This window comes from Nyctereutes procyonoides, unplaced genomic scaffold, assembly GCF_905146905.1.
Source record: "Nyctereutes procyonoides isolate TBG_1078 unplaced genomic scaffold, NYPRO_anot_genome, whole genome shotgun sequence".
In the NCBI taxonomy this organism is placed as follows: domain Eukaryota; kingdom Metazoa; phylum Chordata; class Mammalia; order Carnivora; family Canidae; genus Nyctereutes; species Nyctereutes procyonoides.
The window spans coordinates 33,831,409-33,851,940 of NW_026575135.1; the positions used below are offsets into that span (position 1 = coordinate 33,831,409).

A 20,532-nucleotide genomic window follows, 5' to 3' on the forward strand; every position below is an offset into this window, starting at 1 on the left:
TATAAACTTTGAAAACATTATAATAAGTGAAAAAAGTCAAACAAAAGAAGACCACAGATTGTATGATTCCATTTATATGAAATGTCCAAAATATGCAAACTACAGAGACAGGAAGTGGATTCGTGGTTGTTGGAGACTAAGGAAAGAGGAAAATAGAGTCTCTCTGCTAATAGGTACAGAACTTTTTGGTGTAATGAAAACATTCTAAAATTGATTGTGCTGATCATTATACAACTCTGCGAATATGCTAAAACCACTGAATTGCACACATTAAATGAGTGGGTTTCATGGCACATTAATTATACATCTTTTTTAAAAAATAAGGAAGAAAGAAAATATAGGTAAAAAAAAGAAAACAGAAAACCTTTGAGGCTTTGGGTTAGACAAAAAGCAAGAACCATAAATAGAAAAACTTGGTAAACTGGGATTTGTTAAAGCTAACCATTTGCTCTTCAAAAGATGCTGCCAAGGCAATAAAAAAGACAAGTTACAGATACGGTAAAAAAAAAAAAAATTGCAAAACAAATTTTTCTATTTAATAAAGAATTTATACCAGAATATATAAAAACTCTCATTTGAAAACAAAAACCTGGTTTTAAAAAAAATGGGCAAACCAACAGAATAATTCATGAAAGAAAAGGTATGACTGGCAGAAAAGACCTGAAAAGATGCTCAACATCAACAGTCATTAAGGAAACACAAAAGATGCTCAACATCAACAGTCATTAAGGAAACACAAAACCACAAAAGAGAAACCACTATCCATGTGTGAGAATGGCTAGCTTTAAAAAAAATCTGATCATGCGGAGTCTGGGCTAAAGAGGCAGAGTCCCTGGAACTCCTTTACATTGCTCGTGGCCACTCAAAATGGGACAGTCACTAGGCAAAGTTTGGTAGTTTGTTATATTCACTTACCATATGGTCTAGCAATTCCACTCCTACATCTTTATTTACTCAAAAGAAATGAAAAACAGATGTCCACACACACACCTATATGAGAACTGCTTACAGTGGCTTCAAACATAATCGCCAAAAACTGGAAACAATCCAAGCGTCCATCAATGGGTGAACCAACCAACTGAAACTCTCACGATGGACTTTTTTTTAAAATAAGAAGACTCAGAAGAAGTAATGAGAACCCGAGCAAAGTTTGCAGAAACTTCACCCGGAAGGATCCCAATGAAAGAAAGGCCAGAAGCAAGGAGAAGAGTAAGGGAATACTAAAGTCATCTTGGGAAGATCCAAAGATATTTTTTTAAAAATGTTCTCTACTTAACCTGAAATAGTGTAAGGTAGTTCAAGTCCCACACTGAGTCATATGGCCTGGGTTCAGTTTCCAGGCTCCTGTACTTATGAGCTCTGGGGTCCCAAGCACATTAACAATACCAACCTCACAGTGTTACTATAGAGAATAAATGAATATATATATATATATATATATGATTATGAATATATATAAATGATTATATATATAATACTTTAAAATATATATGTAGCAATTTTTAAAATACTTGGTTATTAGCTATTATCATTGCAATTATTATTCTGATTAACCAGATCTTAAAATTCATATTGTCATCACCTAGTTTGAGAAACTGTATGATTCATTCTCTACCCCTTCCTTTTTTCTTTTAATGAATTACAAGATAAATCCAAACAAAAATCCTACTATAGATTTGACAAAATTCTATCTGATAAATGTTCCAATTGGCTCTTAAAATAATGATTTTCTCATCTCTTTGAAATTTTCGAGGCATTCTACAACATAAGCAACAAGTATTTTAACCCAATACTTTCTCTGTTCACATCCAAGGCACACCTCATAAATTCTGATGCCACTTGCTGAAATTATTAGATTGCCTTCTGCTACTCCTCATATTAACACTTTTTCTTGTTTCTGTTCTGGTGACTTTCAAATCAGCTTTCTGATAATACTTAACACTTTGGTTATCCTTCAATCTCCTAGGTGTACAACTTAAAAACACAAAAAGGCACCAAATCTCTCTCTTCTCTATAGCAAGTAGTAAGATGTTATGGAAAACAAATCAAGAAATCACCTATGTTCTCTCTTTCATGAAATTAAACCTCTTTTCCTCCCAAATCTTTAGTCCCTCCTTAGTTAAGCTAACAGTGAATTAGACAAAAAAGTCTTTGAACCAAATATGTACATAATTTCAACTCTAATTAAATATATGAAGGAACACGGGTGGCATAGGATAAAGACAGATCTCTAAAAACTGGATATGCAACTAGGGCAAATGATATGATGCAGAATAAAATCCAACCAAATCAGTGATACTAAGATTTATAAATTCCGCACCAAAATGAGATTTAGTACAAACATACTATAGTAGCTCTAATTAAATTTATAGCAAACCATTAAATGCTTTATAATCCCTATCTTCATTTATAAATGGTATATAATCTACCATGTCTAAATTATATAAGATAAATGTCTTTCCTATGATACTTTGTTGTTCATTTATTTTAATTTATATACACCTGAATGAATAACTGTCATAATATGTTTAAAAATAACAACAAAGCACACATTTCCCACATGCTCTCCAGCTTCCTTCTTCCCTCTGGTGTTGTATAATCTGCAACGATTAGACTTTATACAAATCATCTCATGGCATCACATAACTTTATTTGAAAAGGGTAGCCTAAAAGAAAAACAGAATAAACACTAAAACCAAAGGGGTTTTTTTCCTTAAACACTTCTATTCACTGTTAAATCCCAACAGTCACAAAATATATAAACACTGGTGCCCTACATATGTGCAAAGGATTCAAATCAAGACATAGGCAAGATTATTTCTTTAAATAATAAGTTGGTATTTATTCTGAATTTTTATTCTGAACAATAAAAGTTAAACAATGATGAAATAAACCAAATTTGTACATACTACTCCCTAATAATAAGGCTGGGCAATGGGAGAAGCATGCTGGTTTCTTTTTTTTATTATTATTAATTTATTTTTTGAAGCATGCCGGTTTCTTATAGAAACACATCCAAATATTTTAGTATTCAATTGGGCTATTTTGGTTGTCTCTAAAAGCAACTTACAGGGGCGCCTGGGTGGCTCAGTGGATTAAGCGTCTGCCTTTGGCTCGGGTCATGATCCTGGAGTCCTGGAATGGACCCTGTGTCTGGCTCCCTGCTCAGCAGGGGATCTGCTTCTCCCTCTCCCTCTGCCCCTTCCCCCCAACCATGCTTGTTCTCTCTCTTTCCTCTCTCTCAGATAAAACTTTAAAAAATAAAAAAACTAAAAGCAACTTACATTAATTATAATAAAAACGATTTGTAAACACACACTAAATTTCATGATTATAAACTGAAAGGGGAAACTCCTAAACATATACAAGCAAGAAGAAACCATTACACAGAATGGGGAGGCACCTACCTCGTGCACTAGAGCAAGTGAGGTCTGCTTGAAACTTCGCCCTCTACTGGCCATCAGTCTATGCAATGGTTTGCCATCTTTACTCTGATAAGTTGAAATATCATAACAAAATAACATACCACCTGGGGGGAGGGGGGAACAACTTATAAAAACGTCTCTTATGGAAGAACTTAATTAGATTACCATATCCTCAGTAACCCATATTCAATCAATCTGGAAAGAGAGATTTAGAAATTAAAATAATTTGCTCAGCAAATTACAATTTTTGCCTATTGGTGTCTAAGGAAAGAAAAAATAGAAGAGATTTAAGAAGTTAGCAGTTACCATATTCAAATTATCACTTATTTACAAGCCTTATTCAGTTGTAAGTAAATGAACAGACTTAAAATTCATGATTTATTTTAAATTTTGTGAGCTGCTACTTCTAGAGATTTAAGTTTTTAAGAATAAATTCCAATTAGGGCCGCCTGGATGGCTCAGTCAGTTGAGCATCCAACTCTTGATTTCAGCTCAGGTCATGATCCCAAGGTCCTGGGATTGGGCTCCACGTGGGGTTGCCCACTCAGCAGAGAGCTGGCTTGAGGATTCTCTCTCTATCTCTCTCTCTCTCTCTCTCTCCCCCCCCTTCCTCCCTCTGCCTCTCCCCTTGCTTATGCACATTCTCTAAATAAACAAATCTTTTTAAAAAATAATTAATTCGAATTGAAGAGAAATTCTTGCACATATCAATCTTCATTAACTTCTGAAAACAGGGGTTCTTTTAGTTTATGCCCATAAGTGGACAAGTTTTCCTTCATCCCTACACTCACATGCATTCATTCTCCCCATCTTCCCTCTTCCTCCTCTAAGCTTTCTTCTCCTTGTCCTCCCAACTCTAGTCAACTAAGTTCTCAGATTGAACTTCCACCTCCAGCTGGCCCTCAGTGTCAGCTGAAAAGCAAAGCAAGACAGCCAAACACCAAATGTAGTCTTGAGACTACTGGAAGCTATCTGGGTAATTGCAAGCCAATGAAAAGACACTCAAGAACTAAGATAATTTAAAACATAGATATCATTCCATTTTTAAATATCTCTTAATAAAGTATCATACATACAGAGAAAAGTGCATTATCATAAACATATAGCTCAATGAATTTTCACAAACTGAACCTCTAATCCACACCTAGATCAAAAAAACAAAACAAGATCAACATCCTAAAAGCCTTTCTCATGTTTCCTTCCAGTCACATCCACCCCCATCCCAAAGGTATCAATCTTCTGACAGTCATTTTGCCTACTTTGGTACTTTATATGAATGGAATTAGGCTCTGTATATGCGTTTATATCTGGCTTCTTTCACGTCTAATAATCACTGTGAGATTCATTCACACTATTGGCAGTTGTAGTATATCCATTCTCGTTGTTGAACATTCCATCATGTGAATATAACAAAATTTATTTATCCATTTTACTGTCAATAGTCATTTAGATAGCTTCCAAGTTTAGAGCTACTCAATAAATGCTGCTATGGACATTATAATATGTCTTTTGGTGACTTCATTTAGGGTTATCCCTAAGAATGAAATAATGAAGTAAAACAGGTTATGAATTTGTTCAGAACCAGTTTTCCAAAGTGGTTGTACTGACTTACATTCCCAGAAGCAGTTCTGGTTGCTCCACGTCTTTACCGATAACTTTTTATTTTCCATCCTTTTCTTTTCACTTTAGCCATCCTGGTAAGTATATAATGGTATCTTACTGTGGTTTTAATTTGCATTTCTCTGATACTGAAGTTGGCCACTTACTCATATATTCATTAGACATCTGAATTTCTTTTTTTGAAGGGTGTGTTCTTTTCCCCATTTTTTTGAGTGTCTTTCTTATTGATTTGCAAAAAAATACTTGATATAATCTAAATTGAGTCCTTTATTAGATATATAAATGCTTTCTTTGCATTCCATGGCCTCCCCTTTCACACTCCTGATGGCAGATACTGGTTAACCCATGTTCTTGATTTTAATATAATTTATTATTTTTACAGTTAGATTTTAATTATAGGATCATTTGTTGAAAAAAAAATCATCCTTTATCTCCACAGCATTGCAGTGTCACCTAGGTAATAAAACTGGTGACCTTGATATGTGGGTCTGTGTCTGGACACTCTACATTCTTCATTGGTCAATCTGTCTATCTTGGCACCAATGCCATACTGTCAGTTATAGTGGCTTTAAGCAGGTCTTGGGCAGCCCGGGTGGCTCAGCGGTTTAGCACTGCCTTCGACCCAGGATGTGATCCTGGAGAAGGATTGAGTCCCACGTCGGGCTTCCTGCATGGAGCCTGCTTCTCCCTCTACCTGTGTCTCTGCCTCTCTCTCTCTCTCTCTCTCTCTGTGTATCTCTCATGAATAAATAAAATATTTAAAAAATAAAAATTAAAAAAAATAAACAGGTCTTAGTATCTGGCAACGTATATTGTCTTACTTTGGTGTTCTTCTTCAAGATTACTTTTGCTGATTTTGGTCTTTGCATTTCCACACAAATTTTAGAATCAGCTTGTCAATTTCCAGTATCCAAACCAGGATATTGCTGGGGACTAGGCTGAATATACATATTAATGTGAAGAGAATTGGCATTTTTATAACTTAGACTCTTCTAGTCCATCAACACTGTACATCACTTCATTTATTAGGATTTCTTCAATTTTTCTCCATAATGTTTTGTAGCTTTCAGTGTAAAAGTTTTATACACTGCTAAATTTATCCTGGGTTATTAATATTTTTCAGTGATATCATAAATGGTACAATTTTTAATTTTTTTATAGTATGTAAAAACATATCATTGATTTGTATGTCGACCTTTGCATGTATAATCTTGATGAATTCATTTACTAATTCTGGGGTGCCTGGGTGGCTCAGTCAGTTGAGTGGTTGCCTTTGGCTCAGGTCATGATCCCAGGGTCCTGGAATGGAGCCCCAGGTAGGTTTTCTACTCAGCAGGAAGCCTACTTCTCCCTCTTCCTCTACCCCTCCCCCCACTCATATGCTCTCTCTCACTTGCTCTAAATAAAATCTCTTAAAAAAATTTTCATTTACTAATCCTAATAATCTGTAAATTATTTCAGATTTTCCATGTATTATACAATCATCTACAAATAATAACTATTTAATTGTGTAATCACTAATGACTATTTTTTAATTATTCTTTAATAATTACTATTTTACTTCTTGCTTTCTAATCCTTAGGACTTTTATTTATTTTTCATGGCTTATTACACTGGTTATAGTCTTCATTACAATACTAAAAATTGTGCTTATAACAAACATCCCTATCTTTTTTCCCAATGTCAAGGAGTAAAATTTTCAATATTTCAGTATTAAGAACAAAGACAGCATTGTAGATGTTCTTTATCAGAATTTTTAAAATTCTTTGTAGATGTCCTTTATCAGAATTTTTTAAAGGTCTCTTTGGTTCATAGTTGTGGTTTTTTGTTTTTGTTTTTTTTTTTTTTAAGATTTTATCTATTTATTCATGAGAGACAAAGAGAGAGAGAGATGCAGAGACATAGGCAGAGGGAGAAGCAGGCTCCATACAAGAAGCCCGATGCGGAACTCAATCCCTGGACCCTGAGATCATGCCCTGAGTAGAAGGCAGACACTCAACCACTAAGCCACCCAGGCATTCCTGGTTCATAGTTTAATGAGAGTCTTTTTTGTGTCATGAATGGGAACAAAATTTTTCAAAGGCTTTTTTATGCATCTATTGAGATCATCTAAAGATTGTTCTGCCTTTTTCTATTAACACACTGAATTATACTAGTTTTCAAACATTAATTGTTATGTATTATCCTCTGTATTGTTAAATTCAGTTTTCTAATATATATAGGGGTATTTTTACAACTATCTTTAATGGGAGACACTGCTATATATATTCCTTTATTGTACTCAGTATCAAGATTATGCTGATCTGACCAGCAGTGTTCCTTTTTTCCTATTCTCTGCTAGAATTGATGGAAGATTATTATTATTTCTTTCTTTCTTTTTTGGAAAAATTAACCAAGGAAGTCATCTGCACATTGAGTTTTCTTTGTGGGAAAGTTGTTACTAATTCAGTTTCTTTAATATATATCAAACTATTCAGTTAGTCTATTTCTCCTTCTGTCAGTTTTACAAAGTTTTAAATTTTGGTGAATTTCTACATCTCATCCAAACTGTGAACTTACTGGTAAAAGGGGCAGCCCACGTGGCTCAGCGGTTTAGTGCCGCCTGATTCAGCCCAGGGTAGGATCCTGGAGATCCGGAATCAAGTCCCACATCAGGCTCCCTGCATGGAGCCTGCTTCTCCCTCTGCCTGTGTCTCTGCCCCTCTGTGTGTGTGTGTGTATGTGTATGTGTGTGTGTGTGTGTGTGTGTGTCATGAATAAATAAAATCTTAAAAAAAAACATTAAAAAAAGTTATTTATAATATTCTTTTATCTCTTTGAAAGCTATAGGGTCTGAAGTGCTGCCTCCTTTGTTGTTTCTAATAGAAATAATCTACATTTCTCCATTTTATTGTCTAGACTTACAATGGCCATATCAATTTTGTTAAACTTTTTAAAGAATAAATTTTTAGGGGCACCTGGGTCACTCAATCAGTTAAACATCCAACTCTTGGTTTGGCTCAGGTCATGATCTCAGAGTCCTAAGATTAAGCCTTACATCAGGCTCTGCTCTCAGTGCAGAGTCTGCTTGGGACTCCCTCCCCCTCTTGCTGCCCCTCCCCCTGCTCACCTGTGCCTGCACCCTCTCTTAAATAAATAAAATCTTTTTAAGAAATCAGTTTTAAGCTGGGGTTTTCTTTATTTATATGTTCTCTCTTTTTTTATTCTTATCTTTATTATTCCTTTCTTTAAGCTTCATTTGATGTTATTCTTGAAATAGAAGCTTAAATCATGACTCTTTTCCTTTCTTATTATTTAACATATGCATTAAAAGCACAAATTTCCTTCTGATACTTTTTTCGCTAAGTCCCACAAGTCATGTTGTAGCTTATTTTCATTACGATTCTGTTAAAAATATTTTCTGATTTCCATTTTTATTTTTTCTTTGATCCATGGGCTATTTACAAGCATACTGTTCAATTTTGAGGCTACTGGAGACATCCTAGCTATTTTTTTGTTATACATTTTTAACTCAATCCCACCATCATCCATCATCAGAAGATAGATTCTAAATAACTTCAATGTTTTGAAATTTCTTGAGATTTATGGTCCATCATATAGGCATTTTGTTAACTTCCCCAAGTACTTAAAAAGTCTAAGAGGGGCACCTGAATAGCTGAGTGGTTGCATGTCTGCCTTTCACTCAGGTCGTGATCCTAGGGTACTGGGATTGACTCTTGCATCGGGCACCCTCGTGGAAGCCTGCTTCTCCCTCTGCCTATGTCTCCGCCTCTCTCTCTGTGTCTCTCACAAACAAATAAAATCTTAATTTAAAAAAGCATAAGAATTCTATCACTGTAAAGTACAATGCTCTATATGCCAATTAAATGAAGTTTGTTCACAGAATTGCTCAGATATTTTGTAAATTCACTGATTTGTCGCTTGTTCATTAAGCTATTTAAAAAATGTTTCAAAGTTTCCCAATATTATTGTAGGCTTATCCATTTTTTCATATAAATTCCAGTTGGTTAACCAACTATAATATTAATGTCGGGTATACAATAAAGTGATTCAAAACCTCCATACAACACCTGGTACTCATCACAACAGATGAAGTCCTTAATCTCCATCACCTATTAACCCAAGCTCCTACCCACCTCTCTTCTGGTAGACCTGGTACTCATCACAACAGATGAAGTCCTTAATCTCCATCACCTATTAACCCAAGTTCCTACCCACCTCTCTTCTGGTAGGTTTATCCATTTTTGTCTTCTAGTTTTGTGAACATTTTTCATATATTTTTTTAATTATGTTATTTTGTCTACACTGATTAGAACTGCAATATTTTCTTAATGGAGTGACTTCTTCAACTCCATAAAATGTTCTCTTCATTTCAAAGCTTCTTGGTTTTTCACATATCCAATACTTTTTCATTGAATACTGGACAGCATACAAAGGAACCACAGAAAATCTAAATATTACTTTTTTTTTAATCAGAGAGGAGTTTCTCCTCCCTTCTGTCAGGGAGACAGAGTAAAGAACTGATCATTTAAATTGAATCAGAGATTGAACTGGGTTAGGCTTGATTACAGCTTCAGTAAATCTTAGCCTACCTCTGGTTCAACCGTGTTCCTAGGGGCATGCCTCCGCCAAGGTTTTCATCTGACAGCCTAATTGGTCTCCTCACTGCAGAGAGCTTATGAGAGATTCAGATGTGTCCTCAGAGGTTTTCAGTTTAACCTCCCATCCCCTAAAGCTTCAAAATTTGACAAACATCTTGAGGGAGAAGTAGGCTATGTGTCTGAGGTCCCACAAGTCCTCAGTTTTACCACTCAAGACACTGCATGAATGCAAGACCTCTGTTGGTTTCTCTGCCTTGGGCGCCAGCCTCTTGTTAAGGTCAAGCCTGACTTTCAGCCTCCAGCAGAGGCCAGAAGAAGTAAGTGCATCCCAGTGAAAAGAGGTGTAGACATTCAGCATCAATTCACTACTTGGGTGCTTTGTTTTCAGGCCCATTTTCCTAGCTCTTCTTAGTTTCCTCCAGCCAGATGGGAGATTTCACTTCCCCTCTCAGAAGCACAGGCCAATTCTTTAACTTTCAGTGCAAATTCAAAATTCAGTCAGATAGCTTATAGGAAAACTCTCCAGTTTCTCACCTCTATTAGAGTCTTTAGAGAACCAGAATCTCAATCTCAATCTCAGTATCTCTCTCTCTCTCTCTCTCGACATATATTTATAGATTAATTATAGGAATTGAATCACAAGATTACGGAGGCTAAGAAGTCCCATGATCTTGATGTTTTCAAGCTGGAGATCCAGAAAGGCTGGTGGTATAATTAAGTAATTCAGTATAGTTCAGAGAAGCTGGATGTCCAGCTAAGGAAAGCGCAAATCTACCCTGCTTCTAGCTCTCTGTTCTAGTGAGGCTATCAATGAATTGGATGTTACCCACCCACACTGGTGAGGGTGACCTTCTTTACTCAGTCTACTGATTCAAATGTTAACTTCTTCTGGAAACACACTCACAGACATCCAGAAATAATGTTTCACCAGCTGAGTATCACTTAGCCCAGTCAAGTTGACATAGAAAATTAGCAGCACATCACTGTAGACCCACGAAACACTAAAAACCCCACTGGTTTCTCTATATTTCAACAGACTTCTTCTTGGGCCAAGCCCCAATCCTAGCCAACAATCAAAATCAGTGACTATCTCTCATGAGGCAGTGGGGGGCACAGTTCTAAAATGTTCTTTCTCCCCATTCTATAATTTTAGTCTACCTATCTTTGCTTCCACAGTTCTCTGATGCCTTTAAAATTTGTTTTGTTGTTGTTGTTGTTGTTTTGTAATTTATCTGGTTGTGCCAAAATGTTAGCAGCAGCAGCACTCTGCCATGACCTATCATATCCTTCGTAGGAGTGGAAGTTCAATCCTTACATTAAAAACCTATACCTTAAAAAAAAAAAAAAAAAAAAAAAAACACCTATACCTTGATGCTATGTAATAGACTTACCAGCAAGGCCAGGTTTCAGACCTGGTTGTTTATTGGTTTCATACATTTTCAATATAAAATTGGGGATTCCTGCTACAGTCTTTCCTTGGTCTGAGCGGACACCTCCTTTTAATGCAGAGTGATAGACTCCACGGGGCATATTCACCATTTCTTGCTTCACGAGAGATGTAAAAAATTCTTCCAAAGCTTAAAGAGATAAAAGGAGATTGGAGGTAGAATAAATATAGTAAGTTAGGAGAGAATCATTCATTGTTAACTCATACATATGTGTATGGGTATATATATATACTTTTATATATATGAATACTTATATACACACATATACATACACAGAGATAGAGTTATATTTCAAACCTAACTTCACAAAGTAAAAAGAGAATTCTTGATCCCTCAACCCTTTCTTGCTCTTCCCAAATTAGAACATGGCACTCAGTTACTCAAGCTTAAAAACTTAGACGTTCTTAATTCCTGTCTCATACTTCTCATATGTAATCCATTAGCAAGTCCTTCTAGATGTACCTTCAAAAATATATCCCAGATCTATCCATTTCTCTCCATTTTCACTGCTACTTAGCCAGTCATTATGTTCTCTCTGCCTCAGCTGGATAAATTTAAAAACTAGCTCTTGCTGTCTTCCCCTCATGACCACCCCTACAAACCATCCTCGGCCCAGAAGACAGAATTTTATGTCATTGTCTTCCCTAACATCTTCCAGTGACTTTTTACCACACATGGAATGACATTAACACTTCTGACAATGATCAAGGCTTTATATATGATCTAGTCCTTGACTCTCCTTTGACCTCATCTCTGCCATCCACCCTCCTTGCTAGCTATGTTAGGGGCACACTCTCAATGGCCTTTGTTTCTATTCTGCAAGAACACCAAGCTCATGTCTAAATCAGGGCCACTGCACATGCTATTGCATCCACAAGTGGCACACATTTGATTTCTCCAATTTCCAAGTGATCAGCTCCTTCTTGTCATTTACGTATTTTCAGAGTGGCCCTTTATGACTAGCCATCATTCTGTAGCAATATCAGTACAATTACTTAAAAAAAACCAAAATATTAGTTCAGTATTTTTCTGTATTCCTTCTAATTAAACCCAAATCTTTACTGTTTGACATTTCTACTTATTAGCAACAGAAATATGGGATCAGAAGACAATAGGATACCCGAACAAAATACCTGATAAGAATGTTTTATATTCAAGTGTTATTTTCCTAAGGACCACTAGAGGTTGCCAATGCAGAAACAAAAACAACAAAAACACTAAAGCTAAACAAATCCTATGGAAAACAAAAAAGAAAACCACTGCATGTGCCTCACATAGGAACAAAAAAGAAAGGTCCACTTAACTAAACTGTAATTTAGGGTTTTTTAAGATTTTATTTATTTATTCGTGAGAGACAGAGAGAGAGGCAGAGACATAGGCAGAGGGAGAAGTAGGCTCCCCTCAGGGAAACTAATGTGGGACTCAATTCCAGTACCCCAGGATCATGACCTGAGCCAAAGGCAGACATTCAACCACTAAGCCACCCAAGTGCTCCTAGAATTTCAGGCTTAATAGATCTAAAAGTCTGCTTCAAATGACCATGATTAAATTAAAGGCAGCAAGTGGTCACTGGAACGTCTATTACATACCCAGTTCTGTCTTTCTTATATAGAACCTTCCCAGATGTGACCATGCTTCTCCATTAGAAGCCCAGAGAACACCTGTGTGGTATGTTTTCCTTTTACCCTGCCAGACCCACCCTCTACTCTCTCAACCCTGCTCTGCACCCTGGAAGAATAATCTTTAATGACTCCATCAACAGGCTCCCTTGTCGTTTGGCTTCCTGTTGGCTTTATCCAATGGGAGACACTTGGAGGAGATCAGAGGGTGGAAACAGACTGAGGTGGGGGCATGAATTCCCCAGAACCCCCTCCTGCAGGATTGCTATGAGTTGCCTGCATCCCTCTTCTGCAGGCCCTAGCTCCCCGTAGGCAGCATTAACTATGACATGGATGCTCTCCCTAATTCTCCAAATTACTCCCTCCCCATCCTTACCTCATCAGGATGAGGGACATTAGCCACCCTGGGATGATGCACCAACACTTCTGAATTTCCTTCAATCCCAACCACACAACTGTAAATAGCCCCTGTATTAAACTCTCAAGGATGCCATCTGAATGAGCCTTTTCTGTCAAGACCCTGATCAATACACATCATCTAAATGAAAGAAATGAGTAACATCCGATTGGGTGCAATATGCATGCACATGTGTGACCGCTTCACACTGAGTGAAAGTACAAACTTTTCAGAATGTAGCTAAGAATCATGTTTGTGAGGACAGAAGAGCTATGGAGACAAAAGATAATCTCATGCTTTCTCAGAAGAAATTCTGTTTTGGCAAAAGCTCACATATGTCAGGAGGTAAGGACATATCTGCACATACACTAACTCAAGAATGAAAATTTGTCTACTTGTTAGAGAACTAAAGATTGCCAAATTAACTTCAGCCCCAAAAATAGTTTAAATGAGGGTAAGATACCATGAGTATAAGAGATACATAGGACACTGTCTTTCCCCAGCTACTAAGCCAGCAACTAGGAATTTTGAGCCTTGGGCTGTCCCCCAGATGACCAGGTGAGAATTTAAAACATGTGGAAAATTTGTAGAATAGAGTGTTAGTCATAAATTTTTAAAACAACGCCAATGTCCTTTAACAGGTGAGTGAACAAACCGTGGTACATCCTACAATGGAATATGATTCAGCAATTTTTAAAAATTGAGATAGGCAAGTATTTGGATACATATCAAAAACCTTATACTGAGTAAAAAAAAAAAAAACAAAAAAAAGTGTACATATTGTATGGGGAAAAGAAAAAACAACCAACAACTGGTGAAATCCTAAAAGGTCCATAGTTTAGTTAATTGCTTCATACCAATGTGAATTTCCTGGTTTTGATAATGAACTAAGGTAGTGAGATGTTATGCAACTGGGTAAAATTACATGGGGACTCTCTAAAGTGGATTCACGACTTCTTATAAGTCTAAAATTATTTCCAAATAAAAAATAAATAAATACCAATAAGCTCTCTATTTAAAATAATGCAAATTAGGGATGCCTGGTGGCTCAGTGGTTGAGCATCTGCCTTTGGCTCAGGTCCTTACCCCGGGATCCTGAGATCAAAGCTACCCACACTAGCAATCAAGCTCCCTCGAGGAGCCTGCTTCTCCTTCTGCCTATGTCTCTGCCTCTCTCTCCTTGTGTCTCTCATGAATAAATAAATAAAATATTTAAAGTATAAAAATAAAAACAATTAAAAGCCCAAAAGAACTTTTATCTCTAAAGCAATTTTGGGATACAGGAGGAACTTTGGGGAACTGAAGGCTTTTTTCCCTTCCTGGAACCAATGACTAAAAATGCAAAGGAGTCCTAGACTCTGAAGAACTTTGAGGGAGGCTCTTCAGATGGAAAAGGGGGATGAACAGAAGAGAGGAGTCGAAACAAGATTTTAAGGCTTATTCTGATGTGAAGAGAAAAGAAAAAGTGAACTCCTGGTCTCAGTTGTACCATTTCAGTTTTCTCTAATGAAAGGCGGCAGGTATTTGGAACAAGAGCTTTGCCTAGACATAGTATATATTTGCCAGAATGCCTCTATGTGGGGTGCAAATAAAGGAAAAAAATGTCCCTTATTATAGGATTTTGAGATTATGATTGACCAGATGGCATTTCTTGCATGTATTGAACTTAATTTTCAGAAATTGACTTTTTATGTCCATGTATATTTAAGGTAGAATTGGGACAGAATGAGGTAATAGATGCATGCTTGGCAAATTGTTGGCTAATACTGAGTTAGAATAATTAGATATAATTAGAATAATTTTTTGAATGTCAAGGTCCTGTAAGTTTTTTATCAAAATGGAATGATCATACAATTTAATCCATTTTTTAAACCATTAATTTACAGCTCTCAAATATTGATGCCATCATTGGAATAATTCTAAAGAAAGAATAAATTCATAATGAAAGTATCCAATAAATCTCTGAAGATTCTAACAATCTTTTCATTTAGCTTATAGAATAAAGAACCATTAGTTGAGCCAGTGACTTAAAGTCCCACTGCAAATTTGTCTTGTAGAATACAGCGCTTGAAATGAATTTTAATTTCTCACTGAAAATGGTTGTTTATTTTCTGGTTCAATTTTGTTCAACTCTAATGCTTTTCAGTGTGTTTTGAATACCATTAGTACCTCAAACAGTCCCTCTAAAACAGATGGATACCTATTGCCTTTCAAACAGAAATTAAGCTATAATTAAAGCAAGCTATTATAGGTATACATCACAAAAGAACACAATCAGACAGGTAAAATCACTGAAAAATGCTAGCTCCCCTGCCACTAAATAGGAGTCACCTGGTAAAACCAAAGGAGCAGTAAGTGACAACAGTCTAAGATAGCAAGAGCCAGGAATGGAAAGATCCAGATCCTTTTCATCGCCCTCATCATCTTCGTCTTCATCTAGCTCATCAGGAGTCGGGATTTCTGGTCTTATCTGAAATGACAGAGAAGGCAATACTAAACTATTATGTAAAATCTTTTCTTTGTCCTTTTTATGTCAAGATTTAAAAACTGAGTTAGACTCATTGCACTGTAATGTCAAAAGAACATTAAGAATTAATTTTAAAATATCTGTTCATCTTCAGATTAACTAAATGGTAAACTCTATCTTATTAGATACAATTCCAGATCCATGTAAAGAACTAATGATAATATACTAAGAAAATTACCGTAAGCCAGCATAAGCAATGATTATTATAGAACACTAATAAAATTTTATACCATTTGACAATAAAATGCAAACACTGACACATTCAATATATTGAGCTTCTATGGTTTGTGATTAAATATTTGCCTTGTCAGAATACTTTTTTTTTCCCTTTAACTTGTGATTCCAGCCATGTCTCTATGGCAAAGCTTAAAATCTTTCAATAGAAAATAAAATAGAGATCAGGAAAGGACAGAATGCTTTAGTTGACTTTTCTTTAGACTCGGCAGTTTGTTGCTATAGATTATAAAAACACTAAAATCTGTAATTGGTAGCTATACTTTATTGTGTTTAATTTGCAATTTGATGATTTTGTGGTTGCTCTGTGATTAGTTAGGTTTGTTGGAACCAAAAATTTAAAAATGTAAAAAGATCACCACTATTGTAGTTTCTACAAGATATAACTATCAAGCAATTAATTAAATTTTTAATACTTGCAATGACACACTATCATAATGCCCACATGGAGACAATTAAGCATTAGGGGAGGAAATCAAAATATATAAAAGTGGTTGCTATAACCATAAAGTGCCAGAACCCAGTCATTACCATTAGCCTGTCTCCCGGAGTTATTTTTAGAAATAATTAACAATTCCTGCACACTGCCTTCTTCATAGGTCCCCAAAGCACTGTTCCATTTAGGAACTGCACTGAGTCAGGATTCTTGCAGGGGGATAAAAGAAAACAGAGAGGAAATGCTTCTCTTAAGTATAATAACCTCAACTCCAATGAAAGCTTTCAACCATAACTAGTGTTCTCTTCACTAGTGAATGCATAAAAGCAACCTGACTACACGAGCACTTTCTGAGACACGATTTAATTCTGATTCAGTATTGAATACCTAATTCTCAGAGGACTGAGCCAGCCATAATTACAGAGATGACAATAATGTATGCTCCACCCAGAGCACAACAGCATTTGTTGACATCGATGTTACTGGAGAAACTCTAGCACAATTTCAACCCTTTCTGCTCTCATAAGCGGGGTTTTCTGAGTATCTCTAGTCTGGGTACATTGAAATTGCCAGCATTAGTATCACCAGGAGTTATTTTAAAGATTATACCCAATCCTAGTTGCCTAAAAAAACACAAGAAAGAAGTTGGTTCTGGGTCTGTTTGCCTTGTTTTCTTTTTACACATCATGGGACAAATTGAAAAGAATATTTAAACAGCATACAGGGGGAAACAGACAATAATGCTCACAGCAGAGACTACAGAGGTAATTCCAGTTACCACATCACTGTATCAAAGCTCTGGGAAGTTCTCACATACACAGGTAGGCACAAGTGGCAGGAGATTCAGAGAAGTGGAAGACAGAGGTGAACACTTAAGTTGATAAGAAAATTCATGGGACCTCTGGGGCGCTCAGTGGTAGAGCAGCTGCCTTTGACTCAGGCGGGGTCCTGGGATCCTGGGATCGAGTCCCACATTGGGTTCCCGCGGGGAGCCTACTTCTCTCTCTACCTATGTCTCTGCCTCTCTCTGTGTGTCTCTCATGAATAAATAAATAAAATCTTTAAAAAATATATTTAAGAAGAAAATTCAGAGGGATGGTGAGGATAACAAGAAATCAGAACCCTCCTACTCTGCTGGTGGAAATAAAAAATGGTGCAGCCCCTTTGGAAAAGTTGGAGTTTCTCAATAAGTTAAACAGAGTTATTTACCATTACCACATGGCCCAGCAATTCTCTTTCTAGGTACAAACCCAAAAGAACTGAAAATAGGCGATCACACAAAAACTTGCATATGAATGTGAATGCATTATTCCTCATAGCCAAAAAACAGAACCAATTCAGATGTCCACAGACTGATAAATACATAAACTACATGTGGCCTATCTATACAATGGAATATGATTCAGTCATACAAAGGTGTGGAGTATAGATACACTCCAGAGATGAATGTACCTTGAAACCATTAAGCTAAGTGACGGAAGACAGTCAGAAAAGATCATGTACTATGTGATTTCATTAAAGGAAAGCTTCAGGCTATAGGCAAATTTAGGGATAGAAAGTAGATTATTTATAGGACATACATGAGGTTGCTTGAGGGCTGGTGGGAGGGGAAAGGGGGAATGGGGATTGACTACTAACAAAATGCTCTAAAATTAGATTGTGGATGCTCTGTGATTAGTTGCACAGTTCTTTGAATATACTAAAATCACTGAATTCTACAGTTTAAATGGGTGAATATACAGAATGAAAATTATAGCTCAATAAAGCTGCTGAATAAGAAGGGGAAGAAGGGAAGGAGGAAGGGAGGAAGAAAGGTTGTTGAGGCACCTGGGTGGCTCAGTCAGTTGAGCGTCTGCCTTCGGCTCAGGTCATGATCCTGGGGTCCTGGGATTGAGCCTGAGCAGGGAGCCTACTTTTCCTTTTGCCACTTCCCCTGCTTCTGCTCTAAGTCAAATAAATAAATAAAATCTTAAAAAAAACAAGAAGGGGATGCCTGGGTGGCTCAGTGGTTGAGCGTCTGCCTTTGGCTCAGGGCGTGATCCTGGAGTCCCGGGACTGAGTCCCACATCAGGCTTCCTGGATGGAGCCTGCTTCTCCCTCTGCCTGTGTCTCTGCCTCTCTCTCTCTCTCTCTCTCTCTCTCTCTCTCTCTCTCTCTGTGTCTCTCATGAATAAATAAATAAATAAAATATTTTAAAATAAATAAATACAATAAATAAATAAATAAATAAATAAATAAATAAATAAATAAATAAATAAGAAAAGGAGGGGATCCCTGGGTGGCACAGCGGTTTAGCGCCTGCCTTTGGCCCAGGGCGCGATCCTGGAGACCCAGGATCGAATCCCACGTCGGGCTCCCAGTGCATGGAGCCTGCTTCTCCCTCTGCCTGTGTCTCTGCCTCTCTCTCTCTCTCTCTCTGTGTGTGACTATCATAAATAAATAAAAAAAAAATTTTAAGAAAAGAAAAGGAGGAAGAGGAAGTAGAGGAAAGGGCAGGGGGGCAGCAGAATCTGAAGGGGAAGCCAAGCCGGAAGCTGTCACCATCTTCAGAGGGATCTTAACTGGTGGATGAACCATGGCAAAAGACCAAATTCTTCCAATTTCAGAATTATTTAATGTAAAAGGGATGTGATTATTTTTGCACATATTTTAGCCCATCCAGTCTTTCTGTTCAGTCAACCTCAATTACTTAAAATGAGTCATAGCACCCAAGCCATCAATATTTCTTAGAAATGCTAAAGAAAGACCTACTAGGTTGGAGATAAAAAAAAAAAAAATAACGATCTGCTCATCTATCTTATGTTGTCTAATTTTACATTCACATAACTGGATGCCTATATTAATTTATCTGCCATGTGGTAAAGAGCATATGTCTGCATCTTACATATGCATATATTTTAACAAAGAAAGTACAGATGTACTGTAATTTAAGAATAGCTGATATAATCTGCATACTTTTTTTTAATCTTTTTTTTTTTAATCTGCATACTTTTAAGGGTATGATTGGTTTCTTCAAAAGCAAGTCCATTCTCCTGACCATATTAGCTCTTATTGCTGGACTTGGTTTCATTACCTTTCCTTCCTCCTCTGCGCACCTGTTAAGTGTTGCAGCTTTCTTATGCTAGCCCAGGCTTTTCTCTTGCTTTGTGTGTAACAACTGAATAAGACGAATGTGCACACAACTAAGAATAATCAAGAGAAGTCATAAAAAAGAATACCTGTAAAATTATAACATTTTGTTATTTACATTAGCTACTAAAACATCCAGGAAAACCGCATATATGTTTAAAACACACACACACACACACACACACACACACACACACACACACACAACTACACCCTTCCAATTATAGCTAAACTTTGTTGAAAAAACTTAAGTGGAGAGCCAAATATAAAATGATAAATTACTTTTAGAATCTGCTTCGAATTGAATATTGGAAACCTCATCCTATAAAATGCCTCCACTATGGGTTCAGAGCCAGATAACTCTTCAACCATCTTTCCTTATGTATAACCTACGAAAATCCAGGAGTTTGTGCATAAACACAGGATTTTATTTAGAACACATCAAGTATCCGCATAAATTTCTTTAAAAAGAGAAACGGCTTCTGATGAATGCAGTGACATTCACTTAAATCAAAGCCAAACAGGCTATACCATATTAATACCAACACAGGATGCATAATGAGGTCTCTTATATTACTCACTTCTAAAATTAACTCCAGAAATCAATAACACAATCTATTTTAAGATCTCTAAAATAAAAAGTTTAATTTTTAAACAACTAAATATTTTTTTAATGAACTCAAGTCAGAGAGAGTCAATCTTCTACCTAAATGTTTATCCATTACTGCTTGTTTTACCAGAATAACAATTATCTGTATTTTGTTTGTTTTGTTTTATTGGGTTGGGGAGACACTAAAGAAGGCAGAGGAAAAGAATAAATAGCTAAACAAAACAAAACAAAAAAAAACACACAAACTAAAAGAGAAAAATCATTTGTGTCCCTTTCTTAATATTGGAATCAAAAAGACCTCAAAAAAGCCCCCTGAAACTTTTTGACCAACTTTAAATTTGCATGTTTCAAATGATTAACACTTTTACCAGCCAACAAAACATATGGATTCATTCAACATTCCCAGATTATAAAATGGCTTAGGACTTCACGTATGTCCAATAAATAATTGCTAAATCAATGCAAGTGTGAAGGGTCTATCATTAT

The 20,532-nt window shown here is 36.4% G+C and overlaps 1 protein-coding gene across 2 annotated transcripts in view; it reads right to left on the reverse strand.

The window, feature by feature from the left end:
* FOCAD (focadhesin) overlaps window positions 1-20,532 on the reverse strand; it is a 312,624-nt gene that overhangs the window by 103,071 nt on the left and 189,021 nt on the right. For both annotated transcript variants that reach the window (XM_055301666.1, XM_055301665.1), the window contains exons 19-21: window positions 15,442-15,580; window positions 11,038-11,223; window positions 3,408-3,529 (exon numbers count right to left, since the gene is read on the reverse strand). In XM_055301666.1, coding sequence (XP_055157641.1) covers window positions 3,408-3,529; window positions 11,038-11,223; window positions 15,442-15,580 — 447 coding nt within the window. The remainder of the gene's footprint in view (window positions 1-3,407; window positions 3,530-11,037; window positions 11,224-15,441; window positions 15,581-20,532) is intronic.